Below are 13206 nucleotides of genomic sequence, written 5' to 3' on the forward strand. Positions count from 1 at the left end.
TGATCCAAATAAAAATGCAGGTGTAGAGTACATGTGTCAGTTGTCTTTTTACTTCCAGTCTGAAGTCAGCTATGGAACATACCAGAACAATTCTTTGGAAAGCTTTGCAGAAGTGTTGCTGAGAACAGGGAAACTTGCAGATACAAAGAGTGAAGGAAAAGACCTACTTCCAACTACAGAAGGTATGGACATATTATATATATGCACTTCATATATGGTAAATATAGAAGTATCTGTGGGTGGGTTTAATTGTGGAGAATTGCATGGAATGATCCGAAGTATTGTCTGTGTGTTTTGCATGAACTGTGATCTGGTTCAATGGCTCTTGTTGGTAAGAAGTCTTGTCAGAAGTAGCTGCAGAGTTTTCAAGGGAATTGATGACTTTAAGAGGAGTTGCTCAGCAAAGACTAGAAAAATGAAAATTCTCTTTAAATAACAACTAAGTGTTATTTGGGGGTTGGCAACAATAGGAGGAATTGTTGAAGGTTTCCTGAATATTACCATGTACAGGTAATGGGAATTTGCAAGACAGTGTAAGTTACTTCTCTGCCTGCATATTCAGTTACTCAGATTCTGTGCCAAGGTTTATCCAGGTTTCAGTACTGCAGGTTCATTGTAGTATTTTATTTGCCAATTAATGCTTAACTACAGCTTCTGGAATTGTCAGAACTTTTTGTCTTCTTATGAAATGTCTACACGTTATATGTTATATGTAATAATTTTTAAGTGAAACAATTTCACTTTTTTAAAAAAAGCTAAACAACAAAAAAACACCTGTGGTTGTTGGTTTTTTGTTTTTTTTTTTTTTATGTCTTCTGCTGGTGTAAGAAATTAACTGTTTAAATATTACATGCTGTTAGTGTCTTTTGAAGGATTATATATGTATTATACTTGGCTTGTGGTAAATTCTGTCATGAAAAATGAGAATATTAAATTACTTGCTATATGAGAAGTTTCAAGACAGGCTTTCTTCATAAGCTACACGTTACTCAAACTGTTTTGTGAAAACCAGCATATTTGTCTTACAAGTATATGATTCAGTAGTTTGAGATATGTGGTGTTTGTACAGATAACCTGTGTAGTTCTGTGTAACAACAGCGTGAATCAGAAATGGTGAGCAACAGCTTGTATAAATAGGGTGTGTGCATGCTTTGTTCTTTACATACTCTCTTAATGCAAAAAAATCCTTTAAAATCAGTACTTAAAATCTCATTTGTTGCATGCTGAATGCCCATAGGCCTTTAGCTTTGATTCCTGTGTTTTGAGGGGGGGAGGGAAGGATTAAAAAGTATTTATTGCTTCCTTAGGGAAAATGATTTACTTGGCAGATCTGTGATAATAGTTCCTGCTTGAACTTGGGTGATTGGAACTGATTGTTTACAATTCATTGGCTGCTTTTGAAATAGAAATTTCAATGTTGGGGACTTCTTGAAGAAAAGAAATTTTAGATTCTAGCTTCAGTTTTTGAGCATCTGTCTCCTTTCTCTTAAGTGTGCAGATAAAATTTTTGCCATTTAATACTTCTCTTCCACTGCTTTTATTCTATAGTCAGTTTCACTTAAGAGTCTCTCCAGCTGTGCTCTGAAAGAGAATTCTGTATTTTCCTCTGGAAAAATGGGCTGTGTTTATTCTGGACTCTTCAGTCCTTCTGTGTATTAAACCTTTTGGTAGTCAGTAAACTGTTCTTAAGCATTAATGTAACATAGCTTTCCCTAAATAATTGGATTGATAATTTACTATTTGTGGTGTGTTTAGCCCTGTGTTACTGGTATTGGATCCCACCTCTTCCCCCTTTGCTTTGCTTTGTCAATTCTCATGGAATTCTTTATGATGAGTTAACACATTCAGGATTGTGCAGATTGAATATATATATATTGATAGCACATGGCTGAAGTTTAAGGAATCACACAGATATAAATCCCACTTGTTATTCTGCATTTTTATCATTTTTACGCTTCCTGTACGTTTTTGGGAGGATTTTGCCATACAAAACTCTAATGCTGATATGAAGTATCAGCTACTGTACTGGTCTAGTAACTGCAAGCATAGCAGATTACAGTTGATTTTGCTGACAAGTTTGAATCCCAGCTGTTTGCTTCTAGCTGTCTTCCAGGACAGCTACAGCAGCAGGTTTCAACTCCATCAAAAGAACTGAAGAACCTGGAGGTAGCTGCACTTTAGCAAAGAAGTCTTCACTGTACTTGGCACTTTGTCTTAGGAGAGACTAGAGTATCCATCAGACTTTGTTTACTGTAACAGTGCCATGTGCAGAGTGAGAGCCTGGCTAAGCACCTTCCCCACAGACAGTGTGCAACATCATAGAATTGTAGAATGGTTGGAAGGAATCTTAAAAATCATCTCATTTCAACCCCTTGCCATGGACAGGGATGCCTTCCACTAGACCAGGTTACTGAGAGCCCCAGCCATCTGGCCTTGAAAACCTCTGTAATAAAACTCAAGATATTTTGCTGCTTTTATGGATTTGGTAGTGTTACAAGCCTTGAACCTTGGCTTTTCTTGTCCTTGCAGGTGGTAAACTGAGTATTTCCAAGGGAAATGGTAACTCTCATCTCCCTGGGTCCTGCAAAGCACTCATTCCTTAGCTGTGGGCTGATAGTGCAGCCAGACTTGGTGTGGCTGAGGCCGTGTTGTGCATCTCTGTTTGATTGGGGTTTTCTTTCTCTGTAGGTCTTAGGGATTGATCAGGACGTTGAAGATGAAATTTGAAAGATGGCTGTATGTCCTTCTAACCAGACTAGGCACTAAACTCAGAGTAAACCCAAGACAATTAGTCATACCTATTAATCCTCAGGGTTTTTAGAGCAAATAATACCTTAATGTTCCCCATAATTTTGTGCCTAGTTGTAGATATGGCTGTTTAACTGCAGTATATGCTTCTAAGTCTATTGAGATTTTATCATTGGCTAAATGAACAATTGAAGACTCAAAGCCGTTTTTGCATTTTTTTCAGGGGAAAATCCATTGAAAGCGAGTTGAAACTTCCAATTTTCACAAATAAACCATTTTTTCAATAGTTAGCCTCTCAAACAGGCTGTGGCATAAAGACTTGCACAGGAAACAAAAATATTTATAAAATCAAAATATTTTTGTGAGAAAGTTGTGCTTGTGGGACAGCAGGGGGACAGCAGCACTGGCATTTTGCTTGTCACTGCCTGCCTTCTCTGATTTGCCAACCATGTAATGTGTAATCCCTTTGGCAAATTCCAGATCTGGCAGTGGTCTGAAATGACATTAAGTTCCTGTAAATTTTGTGAAGGTACAAGACAGGACAGAATGGCATCCTTCTGATGTCTGGAGGCTGTGATTTGAACTCAACCCTGTTAGACTGCAGAGGATTCTTGTGGGGCTTCACTTCGAGACAGAAAGCTGTGTGAAATTATTTTTGCATACACCTATTTGTGTGTATGTAAAGTGCACATCTAAGTATGGATACATGAAAACCTTTTATGAACACACGAGCATGCAGAAAATTTATTGGATCAATACAGAGGAATTTTTTTTCTTGGAAGGTATGACAGTAGAGGCAGTTCTTTCTTCTTACATAACTTCTGACAGTTGGGATGCTATTATGTCACACTTCATGGAAAAGGGTGAAGAAAATCATATTGTTTTCTAGCCCTGTATTGGTCTGTGTTCTTTGTAATTACTGCTATCCTAATGGTGAAGAACAATGTCTTGCAAGTGTGTCAGTTCTCATGGTGGGGATGTTAAGTTGGAAGAGAGTCCATCATTTATTGTGTATTCAGGAGGTATCACTAACATTAATTCTCCAAAGAAAGGGGAAAGAGAGCAGAGCTGAAACTCTTCCTTCCTCCTTCCTTTTTTTTTTTTTTTTTGTTTAACTAGAGGTGGGTGTAAAAATGCATAAAGTAACTGCTTGTTATCAGAAGAGGAGCCAGTAATTTTCATCCAGATTTTATTATTAGATATTTCTAGAGTTCTTATTGTCTTTCCTTGGACAGCATACAGGTTATTTGGAGTGTAGCAGAAACAATCTGTCTGCAGCAAGAAGCTGTCTGAAGCACAGTAAAAGCCATTTGAAGCGTAAAGGATAGGTGCTGTTGGACAGGCTTATGTTGCAGCCTCTGTGGTGATGTCATATAGAAATTTAGTGCTTGTATCTGGCTGAGAGCCTGTAAATCCACTTCAGGCTGATGGCAAATTAATGATAATCTTAAAATTGTAATTGGTCATTCAAGCCTTTTATAAGTCATTCTTTGGAAGAAAGAATTCACTGTGGGAGTGTGTGTAAAGTAATCAGGTTTTTACCAGCATGCCCTGCAGAGGAGTTTATGTAATGTGGGAATTAACAAACAGGTGTTTGAGACTTCCTTGAAATAAACGAAGTGCTAAGTTGCTGGAAGATGGTTTCTTCCTGTTGAAATAATATTAATAACATTAATAATAATGTAATCTATAACAATGGAAACAACCCCTCCCCCCAAGTTTGGTATCCATAATGTAGGAAATGCAAGTGATTTTTGTCAGTTTTACCAGAAGCATATGTGTTTATAATCAGAATACTTATCCTTTGATGAATTTATTTCAATTGCTGTAGTACTGATACTTGTTTTCAGTATGTGGCAGAACCTTGTTGTGGTGTTTCTTACGATACTTTTGCAGAATTTTGTTTTTATTTTTAATTAGGGCAGAAGTATTTAATATGATTTGTTGTGTTTAGTGATAAGGGAGTTTGAGCTCAGGCTTGAAGAAATTTTGTACCATTCCTCTTCTTGGTATCTTGGAACCCTTAAAACATTACATTACTTCCTTGATTTTACAAGCAAAATATTTACTTCTTGGAAATCAGTACAGGTGGCTTTGTTTAGTATCTGTTGCTGCATAATCTCATTCTTCTTTGGTTAATGCATCAAACACTTTGCCTAGAAGTTAAGGTAAAGCTGTGCTGCAGTTTAATTATATATTATCTCTTTCTGGATTGCACTGATAAGTGTTTAATTAAATATGTCTGGAGTGCTTCAAGCTAGTGTCTAATAAAATATAGTTGCCCTGAAAACATTTCATTTGCTAGCTCTCAAGGCCAAGTGGGCCAGTAATCCAAACTTTGTGTCTGCTCCCTCTGTGTTGCAGTTCTGCTACAACTGGCAAGTGATGCTTTATCAAAGGATGCAGCCTTGTCTCTTGCCTATCTACTTGCACTGCCACAGGTATGTTGACTGGGACTTTGTATGTTTTTGCCAGGAAATCTATTCATAGCAGAATTACATTAGCAAATTTCATTTCCTTAAGATTTAAAAATCTTAAGTATCCAAATTCATTTTAATACACATTTTTGCAGATTAGGCTGATGCATATAAAGGAAAGTGAACAAATGCCATTTGATGGTCCATTGAGCATGGCACTGGTGAAAAGACACATTTCTTACTTAAAATAGAAATTGGTCCACCAGACTGACAAGTCTAATGTAACTTAGAAATGTGGATAATAACCTTGAGGTATAGAAACAGCAATAGTGTAGTTGGAAGAATGTTTTGGTTAAGTATTTGCTCAAGGGGGAAAAAACCACCATAATGTAGAATTATCTTTATGTGTGGAGGTTACTGATTTACTTCTGTACCAGAAAAACAGGATTATTTCTAAACAACAGCAAGTAGCTTTTTAGAAAGTTTGTACACTTAATGTTGTATGCTTGCTAATTCTTTCATGTAAATTAATTCTCTATTTCTTCTAGGTGGTAGATGCCAACAAATGCTTTGAAAAGCAATTACATTCTGCGTTATCTCTCCAGCTGGCAAGTTATTACTATAGCCTGCAGATCTATGCTCGTTTGGCACCATGTTTCAAGGACAAATGCCACCCTCTCTACAGGGTTAGTACTCTTCTTTTTAAAGCCACATTCATTAATGTTCAGCATAAAAGCTATTCTAAAAAGCCAGTACACGAGTTAAGCCTGTCACGGAGCTGATCTGACTTACACTGTGAGCAGCCTGTTGTGTTCTGCATAATTATTCTTCTACAGTGCTGTAAATAAACAAGTACTTCACAATTTGTAGAAGAGTTTTTGAATTGCAATATCAAGTGTCATTTTTAGGTAACAGCACTATCAGTTGTCAAAGTAGCTTATAACCACTGAGCATTAATGAGTATAGCTTATGCTGTTACCCTGCAGTACTGTGTGCAAGGCAATATAGTACTTCCCAGGAAAAGTGAAGTTCATTTCAACAAGAACAGTGCTTTTCAGAAAGTTTCCATAGCCTCCCCTAGGGTGTTTTGGATTGTATTTCAGTTTACATATGGTGTTTTGAAAATTCATCCTAATTGAGGGATTTTTTTATTTCCTTTGACAAGTTTCTGGTTTTGGAATGGCACTACTTTGCCCATTCTCCACTGCCAGTGGATAAAGCAGTTTCATGGTAAAGTCCATACTTAATGGAAGAGGTAACATACAAACGTTTAATAAGGCACTGATTGCCTTATTATTGCATGTGCCTTGAGATAACCTGCATAAAAACTCTAGTTTGCTCCAAGAGAGCCTCTCTGAATTTACACCAGTTCTTTCCTCCTGTGGAGAAACCCTCTGGAGTGCTTGGGTTTCAGCCTGTCTCTCAGTTGTAGCTAAAAGAACACTTCTGGTCACAAGTTTTCTGAAAAGGAAGCAATCACCACTGTGGCATTAGAGAATTGTTTTTTAATGTGTTAAGAATGACTCCTGATTTCCAGCAGAAAGCCTGTTTTGATATTTGCCCAATTCAATTCTGTAATTAAGAAGCCTTTCATGTTCCTGCTTAGATGTTCATTTTACTCTCTTCTGATTAGATGCTAAAGGAAAATGTAGCCCACAACTGTGGGGCTTGAAAATTATGTTGGTTGTGATTGAATTAATTCATGTTTGTTAAAAAACTTCCTTTGAGCCTGTCAATCTTCCTGCTGCAAGACAACTTTGATGAAAAAGTTTGTGGGTTTTTTCTTTTCTTACTTCAGCTTTTTTAAAGAGTCGTATTTTACAGGAAGATCTAAGAAGCCTTTGGAAAGTACAAGTTACAAGAATGAGGACAGAGATGTTAGATTGAACTACATATACTCCCACTGTGACTTAATAAGCAAAGTCTTATCAATGGCACCATGCAGTTGTCTCTTAACTGTGATGTGATCTTTGGCTAATCTTTTGTTCCATCTGGGTAAAATACTATATGTGACTATGATAAATACAGGATTCTAAGTTGTATGCTAGAAATAGTAGGTTCCAGTAGTTTAAGCTACTCTTAAACACTAGCTTTTGAAAACAATTGTATGTTGGTTACAAAAGAAGATGGAGTGAGAGCATACCAAAAAAACAGGAAAAAGCCCCACCAAAACTGGCCTGGATGCCAGTAAAAAACAACATAGACAAATATTAATTTATAATTCATTGTTGCTAATTCCAAGAGTATTGAGTGAAGGAATGTCATAGAAATAGAAAACAAGAAATAGAAACAGATACTTTTGAGCAAAATAAATACACTTGTTTTTTTTCCAAACCCAAACCAAAACCACTAAACACCAGACTTAAATGCCCAATTTATACTTAATTTTTATGCAATACAGACATTTGTTTAAATTTACATATTAGATGCTGGTAATAAAGAATGGGTCCCCATGCAAGTTGGTTCATCAATGCCATTCTAGTTTCTGTCCATGGGAATGATCTAGCTGTTCTGGGTGGGCTTTTTTGTGTTTCCTAAGAGCTCCATGGGAGGAAAAGAAAATTGATCTCAAACTTCTATGAACATGTTACACTCAGCTGGAGATGTCATTCTGTAGTAGATTGTCTTCTAGCTCATGGCACTGGTGGCTTGCATCACCTTTATCTTGTGGCTGTTTGTGAAAGCAGCAGTGCTTCCTAGGTCCTTTGCCTGCCTCAAGATGAACATTATTCTTAGAAGGCATCTGAATCCTTATCTGTGGGTGAGGGTGTACAGCCAATCCTGGTTTTACCCCATTCTCATTCTTTACATGGACAGTAATGACATAAATCTGGCACTTCAGCTACATGCTCAGAAGGTGAAACCTCAAGATCATAGAGCATGTATTTCTGTCTGCTAGCATCTGAGTCACAGTAGCTGTATTTTTCTAGTCCAGTGAAGCAAGTATACTGCTGGAAGAGTATCTGAATTTAAAGGAAACTGTATGGAAGCACTGAAAAGGCTACTCAGTCTGTGTTTCTCGTTTTAAAATTGCATCTAATTTCTTTCATTGTTTGGAAAGAGTCTATGAGTACCTCTGGCAGAACAGGAGAATTGTTGCTAGAATGGAAATGACAGAGCATAACATTACAAGGATAATGGACAATGTGAGGAGAGCTCCTCTTCTATTCACTAAGACGGACTTTCAAGACTTGCCAATTGGTCAAGAAAGATATTTTGAAACTGTGATTGGGTCTGTTGCATGAAGGCTTGTTTCTTTTGTGTTTGTTTTAATTGTGATGTGAAATACTGACAGCTAATATCTATGCATCAAACCAGAATCCTAAATTGTCAGAAATTCTCACTATGACTTTTTGAACTGTTGATGCCCAAAAGGAAATCATCTTGATGATTTCAGTTTCTGGTAAAATTATTCTTTTGCTTCTAGGACAAACAAAGGGATTTGGCTGTAAAGTATTACTTTAATTTTGTGACCCAGACAATTTAAAATTTGTTGTTATTGTTGCTATGACAACATATCAGTCACACTTTAACGTATCTGAGCTATATTACTTTCTTGTCCTAAGCAATACATTAAAGGAGCTTTCCAGCCTAAGAAAACTGCAGATAAAGATCAGAAGAATAGAACAAAATTTCCAGGAAGGGACTGTGTGTGGAATGTACTCATATGAGAAGACTAATTACCGTTTGAGGACCTATATTTATTTTTGGTTTAGGTCTGTAACAGGATGGGATTGACTTTTCATGGGAGCCCCTGTGGTACTGTGCTTTTGCAATTGTGGCTAGGAGGGTTGGTAACATGCCTGTTTCAGCTGTTGCTGAACCTTGCTTGCACAGCATCCAGGCTGTTGCCCCACTGCCACTCTGATTCACCTCTCACTAATTCCCAGTCTTGATGAACAAGAAAAAAAGCTGTACAAGTGACTGAGAAATTTGCTGGGTAATTCTTGTTAGCAGCTTATCTCCTCATTTGTCCTATCCTGGTGATCTGATAATTGACTGGAATAAATTCTTTACTCTGGAAGGGAGTGGAAATGCTTAATTATCCTGAGGTTAATTAATAAGTTACGTTCCCATCCTCATGCTAATGTTCTGTTGCTGAGGCGATTCTGTTGTTTTGAGAGGATTATTTTACTGACCTCACCTGAGGGGGCAAGCTTTTTCATGGGCATCAAACAACAGCTACAACAAATACTGCTAAGATGCAGAGGGGAGCAGGAATTTGCCCTTAATAACAGATGAAGAAATTTGCTGTTAGCAGAAGATTCTTAGTTTTTTATTTTCTTCCATTATATGTTACTTTTCATTCAAGAAAGTGAGTTTGAATCCTGTCCTTCTGTGCATTGCAACTGACAATACGTTGAACTGGTAAGCTCAGAGATTCTCTGAGTGGTGCTTCTCTTGTTGTGGCGTAGAATTGTAGAAGAAGCTGGGAGTTGAGTCCACAGAGTTAAATAGCCTGATATATATTTAGTCTGATAGTACTTAGCCACTGTATGACAGGGTACATATGTGCAGTGAACTTGTGCTCTGTGCACTTTATCTGCTTCCCTTTTCTGTTGCTTGTTGCTTTGGAAAGGCTCTGTCAACATTTCTAAGAGGCAAAATTTGGTCAAAAGAGGGAGTGCTTTGAACTTGGGATGGAATGTGTAGAAATTTCTGTTGGTCTGCCAGGATTTCATTCTGCCAGCTTCACCTGGCTCCCAAGGTTTTGTTGTTTGCTTGTGTAACGTTGGTATAAATTATAAATACAGTTATATTAATCCAGAGAAGTAAAACTCCCAGCCATGGTCCATATGCTACAGCTTTATGTAATATTCCAAATATGGGATGTTGAAAATAAAAACTTAATTTGAAATTGAAGTAGCTATTATATAAGAAGGCTGCATACAGGAAAAAGGGAGGGTGGCAGATCTGATGCATCTGATAGCAGATCTATTACCCATATTAGATGAGGTCTTAATGGGCTTAATGTGGCACTCTAGTGCAGCTAAAGGTTAAGTCTCTAGACAAGGTAATCTCTAAATCTCTTATGGGAATGCTAATTAAGTGGTTGCATATTGGTTTGCATATTCTGTCACATTCCTAAATTATGACTTCATCTTACTACGGATAATATATACATTTTATGTCTCAACTTGGATTTATGTACATGATGTTTTGCATCATGTGCATAACTAACATGTAAAACTGACAGACTGTATGAGGCAATCTTGTTTCATTTTGTCTGGACATTTGGCTTTCCATTTGTAAATGCAGTGGCTAGCACTAAGGCTGCTATAGATGGTAAAATGGTAGCGCTCTTAATTTTTGACCTGTGAGGGACTTAAAACTTGGGGTTTTTTAAGTCCTGATTCAAGCCCTCATCTCCGGCCCCTCTTTCTGTTTTGCTTGTGATGCTGAAAACTAGCAAGTTTCATTTGGCAGTGAAATTTTTCTGTTGTTTCACTGTTGGAAATTTCTGTTGTATGTTCCGCATCAAGTTCAAGTTTCTTTGCTGGTCTTTGGTTGCTCCACTTGTCTTTCATGCTGCTGGTTATGCGTAATACTTCTTATTGTTTTATATCCTACACTACTAACATATTAATAACATATTTATACATGTTCAGGTACTGATACTTATTAACACTTGGTGGGTAAATCTGTTGAATTTGATGTGTGCTTCTGTTTCCAAGTCCAGTGCATACCTGATAGTTAGAAAAGCAAAACTGGGAGAGATGAGTGTAGAATTCCTTGAATTTATGTTGCACTATTGACTCTCGCATTGGTCTTCCTTTGTAGTCTGTGATGGGGAGGAGAACTGGGGAAAAGGAGGGCAGTGGCATAAGGCACCATGAATGGAACTACCAGGCAGACTAACAGCTGATTTGGGGAGAATTCAAAGACCCTAGTATCATCAGAATCCTTCTCTAGAGCGTCATTAATGGATTGAATAAAAGTAGTCTCAAAATCTGCCTCTGCAGGACTTGGTGTTGACTCTTTCCTCTCTGAAAAGTGATCTCCAAGCTTCTGTCTCTTGTTTCACCAGACTTCAGTTAGTGAGAGGACAATTCTTCCAATCCGTCAATAACTTCAGTTTTCTGGTTGGACTTCAGTGTGAAAACTTGTGAAAGTATTTTGCAAGATTTCTGTGTATTTAATTTTTTAGTCTGTGTGCTCTTTGATACCCTCATAGCCCTCCAGCTAGTGAACAGAGTCCATGCTGATCTTTTCCCACCAATCTCTTAATGCTCAGTGGTCTTAATATTTGTTATATAGTCTGCCATCTTACTGGGGATGGGCATGTGACTTGCTGGGCTACAATCCCTATGAAGATCCCTTTTGCATCTTATTTTATTCAAATGGAACTTGTACTCTGGCACGTCATTTTTAAAAACATTTGTTGATGTACCTTGGTCTGCCATTTAACGTAACTTCACATTTGTATTCTTTCAGAACTAAGGGATGAATGCCAGCTGGTCATGACACATAACTGGCACCTTCCAGATTCATTTAACTCATGTGGCTCTTATAAGCTCTCTCCGCACACCTTCAGCAGTGAGGGCTGACACAAAGATTTCATGATTCCTACCGCTATGGACTTACCCTTACACATGAGTGCTTCTTCCACACCTTTTCTCCATGGGATCCTGCCACTTCTCTAGCTGGCTTCCTGGTTTTGAGCACCTTTTCCAAACATTTTCTATCAGTTTTACCATTCTTTATAAAACACGTTCCAGGTGCTTTTTTAGCACTTATAATTTCCTTTCTAGCTTTTCATCTTTTGTGAGTTTTCCTCATTGATTTGCTTATTGTTCACTGATGCCTCAATACATAATTGCATGTTTTCTAAATGAGTGAATATCTAAGCTAATAAAAATGGAGAACTCACTAAACTGTGGTGTGTCCAAAGGCTTAAAGCTCAAATAAACTCTCCTGAAGTACCAGCAATTATGGTTAGTTTTGAACATCTTCTGGTATGATCACTGAAAAACGAATCCAGAAATTAGGGATGCTGTAGCCAGATTGTGACAAGTAGATTATTTTGGTTGTGATGTGTTTAATATAGATAAGCCAGTGTTTCACAGATCCTCATCTTTCTTTGTTAAGAACACAACATGAGAAAGTATTGCCATTCTTAGATGGGACCAAATAATATTTAGGTGACTCAGAAAATACCTATTGTTAAATGGTTGTTAGGTGTTGCCCCCATTCTCCTGTTTCATTTCTTCAAGATAAAGTGTACTTATGAGATGCTTACAGTCTTGCTTATTTCTGTTTCTCAAGGGTTATATGAGCTATTCTGTCAAATCCTACTTCTGAAAGCAGAGCAAGTGTTGTTCTTTAGACAGCTGTTTAGAAATGTTCTTTTAGAAAAGAGCATTTCAAACTAGCCTTTCATTTCAGCAGAAAGTTGAGTTTTAGCTTGCCTGTGTTTCTCTGGAGACATAGTAGTGATTTTTCATGTGAGGGAGATAGCTGGGATAAGTGCTAATACTTTTACGTCTTGTGAAGGGTTTTGTTCCTCTCTGGGAAACAGTATAGAGGTGGCCAACAGCTTTTTGAAGCAGTTTTATCTTCTCTTTCAAATTCCTTTTCTAAGCGGCTGTAACTTTCTCCAGTCAGTGAGCATCATGGATTTTGCAGGCAACCTGCATGAAATTTGTTAGTCATCTAATAATTAAGAACATTTTAGCAAAATTTCATTAATCTGAGTTGGCGATAATAGGTTACTTTTTAACTGCTGAATTTCCATTGAGTGAGAAAATAGACTTCTCCAACCCTTTGTTTTTTTGTTGTTTGACTCCTTGCTGGTGGCGTTTTTTAGTTGAGTTAGGTGGGTTTTGTTGGTTGGTTTTCCTTTTTTTTTTTTTTTAACGTCTTGGAGGATTGAGGCTAAATGCTAAATTGGCCTCTGTATTTAGCTGAGGAGACTACTAATGACAGTGTATATCCCAATAATGTAAAGTGGTTACTGAGAAACACTTCTCAGAAGTGCTAGCAGTGCTCTTGGCTTAGGATGAAAAATATCTGACTTCTGACATTTTAATAGGGAGGATGA

The 13206-nt window shown here is 37.4% G+C and overlaps 1 protein-coding gene across 2 annotated transcripts in view; it reads left to right on the plus strand.

Annotated features, from left to right (window-relative positions):
* The window catches only part of NBAS (NBAS subunit of NRZ tethering complex), a 155379-nt gene that overhangs the window by 73375 nt on the left and 68798 nt on the right, over window positions 1-13206 (plus strand). For both annotated transcript variants that reach the window (XR_014953579.1, XM_021525380.3), the window contains exons 38-40: window positions 59-182; window positions 5113-5189; window positions 5714-5851. Coding sequence is in view for 1 of the 2 variants with exons in the window: in XM_021525380.3 (XP_021381055.2) it covers window positions 59-182; window positions 5113-5189; window positions 5714-5851 (339 nt within the window). In the remaining variant the exon portion in view is untranslated. The remainder of the gene's footprint in view (window positions 1-58; window positions 183-5112; window positions 5190-5713; window positions 5852-13206) is intronic.

This window comes from Lonchura striata, chromosome 3 (assembly GCF_050655825.1).
Source record: "Lonchura striata isolate lonStrDom1 chromosome 3, ASM5065582v1, whole genome shotgun sequence".
NCBI classification, from domain to species: Eukaryota; Metazoa; Chordata; class Aves; order Passeriformes; family Estrildidae; genus Lonchura; species Lonchura striata.